Below are 16969 nucleotides of genomic sequence, written 5' to 3' on the forward strand. Positions count from 1 at the left end.
CTCCAAAGGGAATGAGGCTGCCTTATCAACGGCCTCATGACCCCAATACTATCTATAATTAACAGTACTAAATAAGGCTTTGGCAGATGGTGAACTGGATTAAGGAATTTAAAATATAAACAAATTCTGTCAAGAGGTAATCAGAACAGTTTTTCACAATGTAAACTTTACCAAAGAAATGTGATATAAAATGAAGTTTAAGATTTTTTAAGTCACTATAAAATTTAAATATAATTTTTCTCTTTTTTCTGCTTTTTCCTAAAAACCCCAACAATCAATTTACTACAGTTCTCCTTTGCTTTTCTCTATTCCAAAACTTTTATAGCCAATTACTATGTACAAGAAAACTTGTTGGCTGAATTCTGCCAGGACACAAAAAAAGGAATGGACTGCCTCCCTCCTCCCTCAAGGCTATTATTTGCTCTAAACCTTCAAAGAAAATTTCTAAACCTTAGATTTGGGCTCAGACTTAAACAGTCAGTTCCCTTACCTTCCCATGTCTCCATTTCATGCTTCTCAGAGTCTGTTGAGAAGTTCTATTTCAGCCATGAAGAAACAGAGATTACAGGACAAGTCCAGCCAGATGACCACCCTTCCGACACTTGGCCAATTTCTCTCTCTTAGCCGGGACTACGACAGTCATACTCACAGGTCAGTTTACAAGCCGGTCATGTGATTAGAAAGTTCAGGCGCTAAGGTCACAACGTGTATGGAGTTCGTTTATTACCAAAGGTTATCTAAGTGGAACTGATAGACTTATTTTCTTTAGTTAACAATACTGCCTAGCATGTCTCTCTGAAAACTATTATGGGAACATTTAATGGGAAATACTCCGGTCTTCTTTAAGCTGAGATTCTAAAATTAAAAGGCAGCATTTTAAAAGGACTTGGTTTTCATTTAATTTAAAAAGAGTTCTAGTATGTGGGTTTTTTCCTCCCCTTCTTTCTTTCAAGAGCTATTCTATACTACATTCTTCTATACTCTGGATTAGAAAATTTAGAGTTGAAACCTTTGGCACAAGGAAAAGACAAAACAAAAACTCCCTGTTATGCATGTGTTTGGCAGGGGGTAGGATTCCCTGCTTTTTGTCATCTAACAAACAATGACAAGGCAAATTCTTCTGAGAAAATTAAAACATGGAGCTCTGAGTTATTTGCAGGGTTCACTTTAACTCTGGCCCTCAATTTCCATGCTACGGTTATACACACTAATCTGAAAGAATGTGGAGAAAGGAAACTGGGTCTGCAAAATCCTTTTAGAAAGCAAAGGTTAGAAATTTCATCCCTTGCCCCCAGCCAAAAGCTTAAATCTTTAAAGTAAGCTTCCCGCTTCATTCCTTTAAAACTCTTAAGATCTTAAGCAATCATTATGCTGTCTCCCCCTGATTCATGAACCATACCAGTAGCACACGGCAGACTACGTCATACTGGGTGTGCATGTACACACTCAAACCTTGCCACTGAGCTGCAGAGGCTGGTAAATCTGAGCCATATGCTAATGACACATGATGTCAAACATTCAGCTGTCCATTCAGACATCAGAACACAATAACAGGGCAAGTTCCACTTAGAAGGTGGGATGGCCCAAAGAGAGACCGATTCCCTGGGAAAAATGCTTTTAACTGCACAAAGTGTTTCATTCTCTGAAATCTCCCTTTCTCTCTAGCCTAGCCTTGGGAATAACTTAAAGGCCAAGCACATTTTATAGCAGTGTTTCAGGGGGAAAAAAAAAAGACCCTTTTTGGGATGGGAGCAGAATCTGTCACTTGGCAGCCATATAACTGAATGGCAAATATTGCTAGCACTGATACTAGAGGGCTTTTCCAACCAATAGAGAGCATTAGGGTCATCTTAAAAAGTAGGGCCTGAAGAGAAAGTGATCAGTGATTTAAAGAAGGAGAAAAGGCTATAATTTGCCTAAAAATAAACGTTCTGCCACTGCCACCACACACCTCACTCCAACACAAATACATCAAACAGCTTTCCCACTCTCACCAGATAAGAGATTAATAAAGATTTTCTTAGTCCCTGTGGAATTTAAGGTAGTTCTTCTAATTTTAGTAAAAAGACTATAAATAGAATGCAGGGAAAAAAGCTGAGCGAGAGGAAAGTCCACCAGCAAAAAGCTATTCAATTGAGAACACAAATTCAAAAGGCAGCTCTCTGTCTCCCTGGAGGATACAGGTTTATCTGAACTCAGGAACCTGCACAGAACAGGGCTGTAGTAAGCCTCCTTGCTTTACTGCACCAAGCTTTGGAGGAAAAGATGAAATGGGAAGCCCTTACTCCGGCTCCCAGTATCAAGACTGAAGAAGAGCCCTTGATTTTTAAGGGCGGGTCTTAGTAATAATGCTTGATGTACCCATAAGCCTGAGAACAAAGCTATAACATGGTTTAAGAAGACAGAGGGGCCGGCCCTGTGGCCAAGTGGTTAAGTGCGTGCACTCTGCTTCGGCGGCCCAGGGTTTTGCCAGTTCGAATCCTCGGCGTGGACATGGTACCGCTCATCAAGCCATGCTGAGGAGGCATCCCATATGCCACAACTAAAAATACACAACTATGTACCGGGGGGCTTTGGGGAGAAAAAGGAAAACTAAAATCTTTAAAAAAAATAAAAAAGAAGACAGATATATCTTATCCTTGGATATAGAGTCATATTTCTTCAGCATCCTCAGTCCTATAGGTTTTTTGAGAGCCCTATATAGATGCTACTGGAAGGAAGGGGGAAAGAACATGAATATGCACCTAAATGATCATGTGAATGCAAAAGACAAACTCTAAATCTTAACTAGGGCTCCTAGTAAGATTGGTAAAAACAACTACAGAGAATAAAAATCATTTTAAAAGATTAAAAGGATTCCTGGAATTTATGAGTGGGAAGGGGAGAAAAGAAAATAAGAAATCAGCAACATTTCCTACTTACTAACTTGGTAACGTAGAAAAAAAAAAGAAAAATTCTCCATCCAACCAACACCTGTACTATTTGCATACTGTATATAATAGAATTCAAAAGTTGAGTCCAAATTATGAATGGCAGAACCTTAGTTAACGCTGCAAGAGACTGGTTCCACTTCCATTTTAAAGATGGGGAAACTGAGGCCCAAGGAAAGGAAGAGGCAAGAGTCATCAGACCAACTGAGAAAAAAAAAACTAGAGTTTGTACTCTAGTCCCTCATTTCTTCCATTATAGCACATATCTTGGACAGAAAAAAATAAAGCCTCTTTTTAGATGTCACTATTCAACATCATTTCCTATCTGTTTGCTTATTAAATGGCAGCTTTCAAGGAAGACTGCAGATTTTGAAGCTAAAGGGTGGTAACAAGATGTAATATGCTTAGTCCTTTAATGTAAAACAAAAGAGAGCAATTCTAGTAGCCACACAATCACTGAAATCATTTCAGCCTTATTCATTTTTAAGAAGTTTTAATGAAAGTCTGATGCAAAGTAAAAGCCATGAGACCACTCTGATGGAGGGGTACTGGTTAGAAAACCTCGCTCCATTTTAGAAAAACAGAAATATGCAGAAAATGTTTTTTAAATTCCTTTTTAACCTTGCAAACCACAAAAAACAATAGCCCAAGGTCTCTGGTTCTCTGGTAGATCCTTGATACAGACATTCTCTATGGCAAGGAAAAGAGTTTAATTCAACTAAACAGGAATAATGAAACATAGCCAAGTGAAGTCCCTACTACCCGGGACTAACAAGCAAACCTTCTGAGCACAGAAAAAGAACAAGAGCAACAAAGAACATACTTAGATATGATTTCCAGTTTTGCCTTGTATTCCCAGAGTTGGAAAGGGGAATTCATGGTTCAGGAAGTAAAAAACAAAAACAACTCAGAGTTGGAAACTAAAAATATTCCAGAAACTGGGATTATTCATCCAATTCTACAAACATCCATTGAGTCTCCTATGAGCTAGGCACTACACTGGCTGAGGCAACAGAAATGAATATTATGCGATCCTTGCCCTAGAGGTGCTCACCATCTGTTGACCTCTCCAGCCTCATTTTCTATCACTCCACACTAACCCACTTGTAGTGCAAACACACTAAACAGATAAATGACAATGAGATGTTACAAGTGTTGTAACAAAGGTGGGTACTAACTTAGGGAACTAAAGATGAGGGAACAATTCATTAGAATGGAGTGAGATGCCACGGAGAGGTCATTTTTGAGTTGAACCTTGGAGTTCTGCAAGTAGACAGGTAGGAAAGGTATTTCAGGACTTGAAGGAATGGGCAGAACTGGGAAGATCTCAAAAGACTTTTCAACGTCTATGCAATAAAGGCAGGAATTAAATCTGCATGCAGAAGAGTTAACATGATTGGCTATGGGAGAAAAGACTACAGTGTGTGATTTAAGAATAGCCTTATATACAACAACCAAACGTAAATCCTTTCTTTGGACAAAGCAACTGTAAAAAGACATTTTTGAGACAATCAAGAAATTTAAAGATGGTTGGGTATTTAATTAGATTAGTTTTCCACCCACAAATTGAAGAACTTGGGAAGAGTGGGCTCTCCCTCCATTAAAAAAATCTCCATAATATCCTAGAAAAGATTTTGGCATGAATTTTTGAAATATCACAATAAAGAACAGATTATAATATGAATAAATCAGTCCCTTTTGAATGAAAGAAAAAGAAAAGAACGAGATATACAGTATACAAACATTAATGCAGCCAACTATTTGTCTCCTGAGAGGTCTGAACAAGGTGGGACTTATTCATCCCATATGGCACCTCTCCTGTTTACTTCTTTCACATTTAAGGTCTAGATCAGCCCAAAGATTAATGCCAGTGAATGTTGTAGCTCTGAATATAGCAATAGATCAAACTGATAAGTAACTATATACAAATGAAGTAAAAAAGATCAAAGTAGTAAAAAGCAAGACTTAGTGGCAAGGCAGTTGGACAGAAAACCTTTCTCCTTTGGTGTCCCTAAAAAGGAAGACCATTTAAAGCCCAGTAGTTTCCAGACAAACTCTGACCTCAGCCCTGGACTTATCAAGTTGTTTCATTTTCTGTCTATCCATCTGCCTGACCTAGGGAGGAAAAAGTCAGATGATACAGGGAGAGGCCTCTGCCTACAAGTAACTCAGTTCTGTGTAAGTGAGGCCTCTGGGCAAAGTTCTGCAAGATAAAAACCTCCAATAACTGTGGCATGATCTCACTGTACCCACTCAGTGGTTCCCAGGCACCAATAGTATAAAGGTCCACACTCCCAAGGCCCTTTACAATCCAGCCCCTGATGATCTCTCCAGCTTCATTTACCACCACTCGCTGTAAGCACCCATCACTCCAGCCACACTGATCCACTTGTAGCACAAGTATGCTAAACTAATCCATCTGCCTGGAATAACTCTTCTCACTACTTCCTTATAGCTTCCACTACCACTTACTCATCTTTCTGGACTCAATTTAAACATCACCTCCACTGTGAGGTATTCTAAGACTCCATCCTCCCAGCCCTCAAATCAGACAGAGTCAAACCATACCATTCTTCCATGCTGTCTGGATCCCTAAAATATACCATGACAATACACGTTACCATGCTATTTTTATTTCATGGTTCTATCTTCCTTATTAATCTGAATGTACCCCCAAAGAGTCAAGCCTTGGTAATCCCAGGATCTAGCCTTGGGTTTAGCACACAGTAGACATTCACAATATGTTGAAGCAATTGGAAGGCTCTTGGTGCATGTGCTGTGTGGGTAGGTGGTGTGCAGTTCTTTTATTAAACTTAATGATACAGTCATATTCTACTTCATTTTCACATTTTCTAACTCTTTCACCTTACTTCAGAGGAGGTTTTTTTCCCCTAGACAAACTCCACTTCAGAGTCCTTTATGTGTCAGGCCCTTTGTTTCATATATATTTTCTGATTTGTAAGCCTATCTGACACTGAATCTTCTAATAATGAAGGCTCAGTACTGGTAGTAAAAGATTTCTGACCGATATGCCCTATTTGCTGAGTTCCTATACTAGTATAGAATTGTATGTTGCTGATGATCTTTCAATTAAGATATATAACACATATTTCCCACTAGATTTCAAGCTATATGAAGGCAGGGACTGAGCTCCCTATTCTTGTTTACTACTGTATCCCCAGTGCCTGGCACAAAATAGGTGATCAATGAATATTTGTTAACTAGAGGAAGGATGAAAGGAAAGAAGTTGCTTCAGAGAGCAGGAACATGGGACAAGGAAAGAAAATCTTTTAAGAATACAAATATTCACAAAAAGATTGCCCTAGGCCATTCCTGCAAAGCCAAAACCAGTTCACCCAGCCTCAACTCCAACTCCAGTAAATCCTACCCATACACAGAGCTCTCTTCTAATTGAGGCATTGGGTGTAATAAATCTGAAAACTCACAGGACCGGCTGTAAACCGGCCAAGTGGCAATCCTACCCGTAACCAACTCTGTCCTTCCTACTCTACTAGAGATTGAACCTGACTCTCTAAGGATAGTCAAGAGGAAAAGGGAAGGCAATAAGGGCTTAATAATCTTACTTGGGGGTAGAACCTAGCTTCAGCTGGCAAATGGACTGATTTTTATCAAACAAAATATACATCATTCCAATCTGAGTCATCTACACATGGCAACTGAGCCCTATTCTGGGTCAAGAAGTCACAGATTGCTCCCCTGAGCCTTACATCTCGATATCCAGCTACTTCCTAGGCTTCTCTACCTATCATAAGCACCTCAGACATGTTCTCCCTTTAAAATCTGCTCTCTTTCTGGGCTCCCTGTTTTAGTGAATGGCCTCAACCACCCAAGCCAAAAACGTGGGCTTCTTTCCTTGACTCCTTCCTCCCCTTTGATCTCACCCACATTCAACTTGTCCTCATTCCTGTCTTTTCTATCTCCTTGAAAGCTGCTGAATAAGCCACTCTCTAACCAAAGATGGAACAATTTGAGTATCCTTAAAAAAAAAAAAAAAAAGTACAATTAACTGAAACAACTGTTTAAATCCATCAGTTAATAATGACTCTAAAAAAATTAATGTGTCACCATTGAAGGATGCTAGTGAACCAACACAGCATTTTGAGGATTATTAAACGAATGGGAAGAATCCAGTATTTATTCTGCCTTTCCTAGATGAAATATACCACAGGGTAATAAACAGCAATAGAAAAATGTCTCTTTACAGAAGCATTTAATAAAAGAACAAGAAATACTAGAATTAGAATATTACTATCAAATAATGGATGCTAGATATTATCAACAGCTGACTCTACACCCTCATGAAGTAGTCTTGCCCAAAAAGTTGAATCTAAAGGTGATCAAGGCCTATAGATCCAATTACTAAAATAAAAGAATTAAGAATTCAAAGAAACACATTCATCTACATCACAAAGATGCAATCAGTAGAATCTGGGCTGTGGTAAATAAAACAAGACGAATCACCCAATTCCTTAAATTAAATTAGAAGGAAAAAAAGATGGAGGAGAAATCTATAAAAAAATCTTTTAGGGGCCAGCCCGGTGGTGCAGCGGTTAAGTTCGCACATTCTACTTCTCGGCGGCCCGGGGTTCAGTGGTTCGGATCCCGGGTGTGGACATGGCACCGTTTGGCAAACGCCATGCTGTGGTAAGCGTTCCACATATAAAGTAGAGGAAGATGGACATGGATGTTAGCTCATGGCCAGTCTTCCTCAGCAAAAAGAGGAGGATTGGCACTAGTTAGCTCAGGGCTAATCTTCCTCAAAAAAAAATCTTTTAGAGATACATACTGGAATATTAAAGGATGAAACAATATGATACCTGAGATTTGCTTCAAAATATCATGGAAGGGGAGAAGGTGGGTAGAGGTATGGGTGGGACAGGATTAGCCACTGGATGATGATGGTTATTGAGGCTGGGTACATAGGTTCATTATACTACTTTATGTATTTCTATGCATGTATAAAGTCTAATAATATAAAGTAAAACAAACAAATCTTCCTCAATCCATACATTTATTTTCATCTCTACTGTCCTGTTCTTGGCCTTCATTACCCCTCATCTGGTTTATTTCAAGAGCTTCCTTATAGATCTTCTTGTTAACTCCTATTTTTTTCTACATCTCTTTTCTCCACTCCTGTCCCCATACCTACCCCCAAATCACTCTGGCTACTTTCTAAAACTCAAATAAAACGATGACATTTCCACTTAAAATCTGTCATTGCTTTCAGAATAAAGCACTTTCCCAAGCTTACTAGGGCCTTCCTGATCAAGCCCTTGTCAACCTCTCCATTCTCTCTTCTCATATTTTCAATAATCTCAACAAAGATGCTATTTACAGTTTCCTAAATGTGCCTTTGCATGTACTGCTCCTTCTGTCTGGTTAGTTTCCACGAATTAGTTAATTCTCAGCTAATTCAGACATTAGATCTTCTAAGAAATCTTCTCCAATTCTTCCCTGCCGTAAAGGTTCCAATACTATGAATTTCTACAGTTTCATCCCTTTGTATGCCTGCCTGCCCATGGATCTGTGAGTATTCCAAGAATAGGGACACAACCTGATTCATCTCTGTATTCTTGGTACCCACCCACAGAACCTAGTACAGAATGGGTACTTGATTCATGTTTGATGAATTAAAAAAAAAAAGGCCTAGGCTTCCATGGAACCCACAATTCTACAGAAACAGCTAACTATAATAAGAGGCAGCCTGAAATTACATGCTTTGGAGCTAGACAAACTTGGAATCAAATACCAACTACACAACTTACATGAGGTTTTGTAAATTTCAGCAAGGCACGATCAATTCTGAGCTCAGCTTCCATATCTGTTAAATGGGAACAGTTACTCCACAGAGATAGTGATTAAATAAGAATAAGCACACAGATCCAAGTAACTAAAATTATCTTTAACAACACAATGCAATGCTATGCTCATACGTCAGTGAGAGAATTTAGCAAACTCAAGGACCATTAGGTTTGCACCCTCACTCTCCTACTGGCAGCCTGTCCAATGCCAAAGGCCTTGAGCATCTCCCTACCAACAGGGTCAATCTACCACTGCTTGGCAGGTTGAGGAAAGGGGGCATTGCTTCTCTGCTTCTTTCCTAGTACCCGATGCCTCTCTGCGTATATTCACTCATCTTTCCCTCTGGCAAATCCTGAAATATGATCCAATTCAGGGCTTTGGAACTCAGATTTTTGCCAGCTTGACCTTTAAACATGTTGACTAAAGGGAACAGAGATATCAGAGGCTGTGATACGTACTCTAGTACAAGGTACAATAAACCTTCTACGCTGCTCCAGGATATCTGGAGCAGGAACTCAACCCCCACTCTCTCATGTGCAGGATTCTTTTTCCTCTACAGAAAAACAGAATAAAGGGTAAGCTAGCAAGTCCTGGGGTTACACCCAGGTTCAGATTTTGGAACTTCCTTTTACTAGCTATGTGACTTTAGGTAAACGGCATAATTTCAGTCTCAATTTCCTCATGTATAAAATGGGTTAACACTTGCCTTGTAGAGTCTCTGTGAGAACTGAAAGAGATAATCTTATGAAAAATGTTCAATACAATGCCTGGCATATAGTAAATTTCCAACAAACTTATAGTTTATATTATTTAGAAAAATGTTTCTTTTCTTATTATAAAGTAATATATGTTTACTAGGGGAAAAAAAACACCAGAGAACGAAAAAAACCGTAAAGAAGAAAAAAAACAGTTTTAATCTCACTTCCTAGCTAGAACCACAAGTCAGATTAGTCACATTTTGGTGTACTTCTGTCATCTTTTTTTTCTGTGTGTATATATTCTTTTTACAAAATTTGAACATATTACACATAATTTTCTCTCGTCTTTTTCATTCAGCATATTATATTCTCCACTGTTATTAAATATTATTTAAATATTATGTAATCTACTATATAATATAGATATATAACATATATTAAATATGTATTATATAATAATATCTTTAATAACTATTAGTAAAGATTCTATTTAACAGCAGCAAAGTATTCCATTAATGAATGTTGCATAATTGAAACATTTTTTTGCTGGACAGTTGGGCTAATTCAAATCTTTCAATATTTTAGAAACATCTATGACAAAAAACTTTACATATATTATTAATCTTTGACTCACTCAGATTAGTTTCTTAGAACATATTTGCCAGAAGTGGATTACTAAGTGAATTTAACTTTCTCCTAAGTATTGCCAAAACATCCACCAGAAAAAGTGTACCAAAAGTTTAAGAGTGCCCAATTCATGTGTTGGCCTACTTCTCATTAAACTATCTGTGGAGGCCATCTGGCAGCGCCTTGTGGTTAACCTTGCTGATGGTGAAGCTGATTCAGGACACCGACCATTATCTGGGAGAGTGGGAGGCAGATAATTCATAAGGAAGCTAGATAAAGAGCTGCTATTTTGCGAGAGATAAGGTGGGGAGATTAACTCTAATTGGACATTTCAAAGAGACCAATACGAAGCTGAGGGAAGAGGTGCTTTTGACCCCAAATAACTTTCCCTTCTGAATCTCAGGTTAGGGTGTTAGTTTGGGGTACCACCTGGAAGTGTCTCCCTCCTGCCCATTTAGTCATTTAGCATTCATTCAAACTTACTAAAAGGAAGAAGGAGGCAAGTATAGTGGGCTTTGAAGTTAAACATGTTCAAGGTTCCAAAGTAAGAAACAGTAAGTTTCTTCATCTCTCTGAGGCTCATTTCCCTTACAAAAAAATTGGGATCAGGCCATTTTGGTTGAGAATGTATGAATACTTCTCATATTATTAAGTACCTATCATAGGCCTGGCAAACTTAGCAACAGTTATCAACTTCCTTTCTCCCAAGCATAGTGAGTCGTATTCTCCATAGGCATCTTTGTCCTCAAGTCCATCTGTGAGACAGAATGCTTGCTCAGACCTAAGTGTGGGAGAAATACCCCACAGTAGCCATCAAAGACCACTCTCCCATGGAATGATGGTTGCCAGAGTCTGGGAGGAGGGAAAAGGGGGAAACAGGAAGTATTAGTCAAAGGGTACAAAGTTTTGGTTATACAAGATGAGTTAAGTCCTAGGGATCTACCATACAGCATAGTGCCTATAGCTAACAAAACTGTATTGTATATCCAAAAATTTGCTACCTTATGTTAAGTGTTCTTATCATAAATACTAATAATAAATAAGAAGACAGGGGGAAACTTTCAAAGATGATAGGTTTACGGCATAGACTGTGATGATGGTTTCACAAGTGTATACGTATCTCTAAACTTATCAAGTTGTATACATTAAATATGTACAGCTTTTTATGTCAATCGTACCTCGGTAAAGTGATTAAAAAAAAAAAAAAAGACCACTCTTCCTTCTTTGTTCCAAAATTAGAGACACAGAATTCAGCATTCTGAGCAGGTCAAAATTGGACAATTCCTATTTTGTGCAAGCCAGGGGTAGGTGGGTCAAGATGAGTGAGTCAAGATCCTGTCCTTGAGGAGCTCAAGCCAGTGGGAGAGACAATGACATATAATCTTAGAAGAGGGGCAAAATATAAGGTGTGTTCAGAAGAGAGGTGCTTGTCTTAGCTGGGGAAGGAGCAGCTCACCATTGTGTTCTTGGTGTCTAGTATATATTTGATTATTTGATGGACTGAATGGCAAGTCTGGAAGGGCTTCCTGGAGGAAGTGATATCTGAGCTGTACAGCTATATTGCTCAGCTAATCGTATCCCAGAGACTTTTGCTTTTGGATAAAGTTTCCAAATAAAGCTAAACAAAGAATTAAAACCAGATGTCAGGTAAGGAAGGAAGGATTTCCACTTGCTGAACTGGACCACTCCTCTCTTCTGGCCCTCTTTTAGAGACCACCTAGATTCCCAGAAGTCGACCTTCATGTGGAATACAAGGAGTGAATTATGCAGACCCCTCATAGACCTCACCCTGGACTCAGCTGTATGAGGACAAAAAGTATGGAAAGAAGACAAAGAACCAGTCCCAGGCCTGAGGAGAGACCAAAGACTTCCAGGAAATGCTTTCCTAGGATTTGCCCAAGCACCTTCTCTTGGTAATGCTGCTTGGACTGAAACACAAGCATCTTCGCAGGACTTAAATGGCACTGCAGCCAAAGGGAATATGATCAGGGCTGTGGGCACAGGGAGCTTATGTCTCAAACTATGCATTAGTAAACTTCTCTCTTCCAAGTTACTTAACTGGGGTAGCAGATGGGTCAGTTGCAAATCACATCAATGCAACAATCTGCCCGCCAAGAAATCATATCCTTAAAAATTATCCAATTTCAATGATAATTCTTGTACTACAGAGAAGGCAAATTCCTCCATGTATCCTATCAGTGTCAATGCAAAGAAGTAGTTTTGGGGATTTTTTTTTTAATAGCATCTTTCATCACACACTCATTATATAATTGGTAGAACATTTTGAGAGGTCACTTTGGGCATTATGTATTAAAACCAAGCCCATCCTTTAAAATGCACATACCATTTAACTTAGCTATTCCACTTCTAGGAATGTATATCCTACAGAAATACTTGTGCAGTAATGAGAAAATACTGATTGCAGTACTGTATATAATAGCTAAATAAATAACAAAATAAATTTTGCAATCAATAGAGGAGTGGCTAGGGGCCAGCTCAGTGCTCTGCTCCGGTGGTCCTGGGGTTCACAGCTCAGATCCTGGGCACTGACCTACACACTGCTCCTCAAGCCACGCTGTGGCAGTGTCCTACATACAAAAGAGAGGATGATTGGCTCAGATGTTAGCTCAGGGACAATCTTCCTCACCAAAAAAAAAATTAGAGGTGTGGCTAATAAAGCTATATAATATATGTAGCTATTGCAAGGAATGAGGTAAGTCTTTAATGTACTAGCATGTAAAGAAGTCCATAAAATATTGTTAATGAAAAAAAAAGATCACTTTGATCCCTTTTATACAACAAGTATAAAAACTTAAGTATATTTAAAAAGTACATAAAATGCAGTGCTGGCCCTGTGGCCGAGTGGTTAGGTTTGCGCGCTCCACTGCAGGTGGCCCAGTGTTTCGTTGATTTGAATCCTGGGCGCGGACATGGCACTGCTCATCAAACCACATCGAGGCAGCACCCCACATGCCACAACTAGAAGGACCCACAACGAAGAATATAGAACTATGTATCGGGGGGCTTTGGGGAGAAAAAGGAAAAAAATAAAATCTTTAAAAAAAAAAAAAGTATATAAAATGCAATGGACCTGCAAATGGACTTCCGCCTCCAGCCAAGCTGGAGTAATGGGGACCAGATTTGGCCTCCTGACTGGGGAAACTATGGAACTGAATAAAGTATATAAAAAAATGATTTTCAGGTATTGGCCTTCAGGTGACAAAGTACAGCGATTCCTGAGAAAGGGGAAACAAGGCAAGTCCTGTGAATGCCCCACCTAACTGCCTAGAGTTCCTGAAGCACAAAAAAGGAGAACCCAGTCCAGCGGGTCTTTCCGAGTTGAGGATTCAGAGCTGGGAGTCCAATAGGTCAGGGTGGCGAGAGCTAACAGGGGAAGGGGTTAGAAAAGAGAGGGCTACCGGAGACAGCATGACCGAGATCCGCAGAGGCTTCTCTTGAATCTTCAGCTGAGGATGGACGAGTGCATATGTGTAAGGAAACTACACAAGGCTGGGGAAAGAACCACCCAAAAGGAATAGAGGAAACGATTTTCAGGGCTCACATAGGGCCAGGAATAGTTCTTGTTTTCACGAGCCAGACTGGAAAACTTTGAAGATTAGAGAATTTATTTCCTGAAGATCCTGATTAGTATTCATATATCCCCAACCTCTGGCCCTCAGGTATTCCCCCAAAGCACTGATTGGTTTCTCAGATTAGCTACTTGCCATATTCAGGCCATAGAGGTTAGAAGCTAAGACAGGTGGTGATGGTTGGTTTGTGGGACGAGAGATGGATAAAGTCAGCAAGAGCCAGTGAGGCAAGTCCAACAGGTTGAGAGAGTAGATCCTAAAAATAAACTTTGCCCCAGGCTCATCTTGCCATAGACAAAATCCATTGCTGTAAGCAGAAGTCTCCTTTGCAAATTAGCTTAGCACAAAAATGACTGTAAAGCTAACAACACATAACCCCTTTTCAATGAAGTGGTCAGCACACTGAAATTCCCCCTTTCTTCTTGGATGCTTTTCAAGCCTCTAAAACTCTGCCCAGAACAGACATTCACATTTACCAAGTCATCTTTGCAGGAGACACCCAAATGCATTAAGGCAATCCTTTTGAGCCTATTCCTGGAAAACAGCTCTTCACAATCTTACTTGCCCTTTTGGTCCTAATGATGTAATTATGAATTCAATGTCTAGTATTGCCCTTTTAATGGTGTTTACTCAGTCCTGGTGAAGTTCACTTTTCACACAAATAAGATACTTGGATTCTATTGAATTTCTCTCCTCATATCAAGTTAATGCCAAGTTGGAGAGCTTAGATCCTTTATCATGTAACACTGAGAATTCTCAGAAGAATGTAGTATAAGAAACTGTTAAACTTCCAGGCTAAGACATGGCATAGAATGCAGTGCCATTATTTTAATAACCTTATTTATTTATTTATTTTGAGGAAGATCAGCCCTGAGCTAACTACTGCCAATCCTCCTCTTCTTGCTGAGTTATTTTTAGTGAAAATAACAGGTACTTGCAAAAATAAGATAGTTAAGAAAAGAAAAAAATATTTGGGGCAGAGGAGAGAGGAGGAGGGCAGCCTGGTTCCAAGTCTATAACACAAAAGTAATCATCACCAAAAGGGCATGCTGCTTTGGTTTTTATTATCTTTCTGAATTAAAAATTCATTCTTTTTTCTTTGGCCATAAAATGTGTCAACAGCTCATGAAACAGGAATTTCATGAGCTATAAAGGAATTAATCACACACTCAAAAAAATCAACTGGAAAAGTTTTAGAACAAAAAACAAGGGAATATATACATCTTTTTTACTATTGGGGGAGGTAAAGTCTTTCTAACCATAACATAAAACCCAGATATCATTACGGAAAAGATCATATCTGCATTTATATAAATGTCTAACTCTGGAAGGCAAAGACACTCACACACATGCACATTAATATTTACACACTGGGGCTGGCCATGTGGCCGGGTGCTTAACTTCACGCGCTCCACCTTGGCAGCCAGGTGTTTCGCTGGACTGGATCCTGGGCGCAGACCTAGTACTACTCATCAAGCCATGCTGAGGTGGCATCCCACATAGTAGAGCTAGAAGGGCCTACAACTAGAATATATAACTATGTACTGGGGGGCTTTGGGCAGAAGATGAAGGAAAAAAAAAGACTGGCAACAGATGTTAGCTCAGAGCTAATCTTAAAAAAAAAATTGCATTAAAAAATATATATTTATACACATAAATAAATCCTACAAATCAATAAGAAAAAGGCAAACAAATCCCCCAATGGGCAAAGAATATGACCAAAGATGCCCTAATATGGTTATAGTATGAGTAATAATGAAAAAGTCACTAATAAAAACTCAAATTAAAGCAACTATTATACACCATCTCTCATCTATAAAATTGACAAAAAATTTAAAATGCCGAGAATATTTCAGTGTTAGAGAAGGTTTGAGAAGATGGGTGTGTTTATGCAACGTCAGTGTTTGATATATAGCTTAAATACAGCTTACACTATTTATCAACATTTAAACTTTACACATACCTTGACCCAAGGATCCTACTTTTACTACTCTATCTTACAGAAATACGCACACATGTTCACAAGTTCTATGCTTAAGGATAATTGAACATGTTACAATTTCTAAAAGCTGGCAGAAACTCAAACATTCTGCAATACAGGAAAAGCCAAGAAATGGGGAAATACTTAAGGAGATAAGAAGCCAGATGTTTTAGACCTTACCCAGGCACTTTGCAAGACTCATTCTGGATTTCAGTCAGGCTGTCGTCAGTCAGTCATTCAGCTAGTCCCTCCCTCCCCATTGCTATGTGCCTAAAGCGAAGTCAGGGAGTAGTAAGTAGGCAGGCAATCCATTCCTGGCCACCTGCACAGGCCTCCCCTGACCACCCCTACCAACAATTTGGACAGAATTTCTAGCACAACAATGCAGGCACTTCTCCTGGTGTTAAGATCCTTATGGAAATGGAATAAAGGGCAGCAAAGTACATCCTTGGGGCAGGGGGCCGGAGGTAAGAAGGTAGCACATGCTAGCAGTGATTTTTAGAGAAATGCATAACAATCTGTTGATTTCACAGGACCAGTCAGACTATCTCAAGTGCAAGACACACTTTCAAGGATTAACTTATTAGTTAGCTACTCCCCCTTGTGCTAAACCCACAGCTGAAAGCCAAGTGGTTGATCAAAACCTGCTCAACCAGACAGCTGTTTCGAGAGTCCAGGGGACCTAGGCTCTAGGTCCAGGCTTAGTATGAGAAGGATAATAACAATCTATCCCCCGTGACACCTGGAATAATTTTTTACCCAGAGTCGAGCACAGGACCTGACACAGTAGGTACTTAGGAACTGTTTGAGAAACAGGGCTGATCCTGCTTGCATGACACTGAGAGTAAAATTTTGCACTGTAGTATCTCATTTACCTCACTCTAGACCTGACTCTGTTAAAAACTGAGTTATTTTCTTGTTAAATGAAAAGGATCAAGACATATGACTCAAGACTTTTTATTCCTGTTCAAATGTTGTGTAACGAGATGCTTAGTTTTAGAAAACACAGTTGTGTTTTTCAAAGGCTCCCTTCCCTCCTTAAGGCTCTTTACAAAAAGAAAATTCTCAGAAGTATCTGATAACCTGTAGGCTGTCACCATCTTCCTGGGCATCAGTTGAGGTACAGACTCACACCTGGGAGGCAAGTCAGGCTCTTGTCAAATCACACAAAGTAATATCTACATTCTATCTGGCCTCCTCTATTATAAAAGATGCCAGAGGTGAAAAGGCTGTCTAGGAAGTTCCTGTCACAGCTGGGGTGCCTGTTTTAGTCAGCTGCTACCTAAGGCACCACCTTATCATCCTAGGAGATCAGGTCTA

General features: G+C 39.4%; 1 protein-coding gene and 1 long non-coding RNA gene across 7 annotated transcripts in view; one reads left to right on the forward strand and one right to left on the reverse strand.

Annotated features, from left to right (window-relative positions):
* Positions 1–16969, reverse strand: part of NR6A1 (nuclear receptor subfamily 6 group A member 1) — a 215035-nt gene that overhangs the window by 57604 nt on the left and 140462 nt on the right. For 2 of the 6 annotated variants that reach the window (XM_070251765.1, XM_014736029.3), the window contains exon 1: positions 491–629. The exons of the other annotated variants lie outside the window; for them this stretch is intronic. In XM_070251765.1, coding sequence (XP_070107866.1) covers positions 491–506 — 16 coding nt within the window. In that variant the 5' untranslated portion in view covers positions 507–629. Of the gene's footprint in view, positions 1–490; positions 630–16969 lie in introns of those variants that run through there. 6 annotated transcript variants of the gene reach the window in all.
* LOC138920809 (uncharacterized) lies at positions 358–13149 on the forward strand. The gene is made up of 2 exons (XR_011432643.1): positions 358–651; positions 11789–13149. It is a non-coding gene; the product is annotated as an uncharacterized lncRNA (long non-coding RNA).

This window comes from Equus caballus, chromosome 25, assembly GCF_041296265.1.
Source record: "Equus caballus isolate H_3958 breed thoroughbred chromosome 25, TB-T2T, whole genome shotgun sequence".
Lineage (NCBI taxonomy): Eukaryota > Metazoa > Chordata > Mammalia > Perissodactyla > Equidae > Equus > Equus caballus.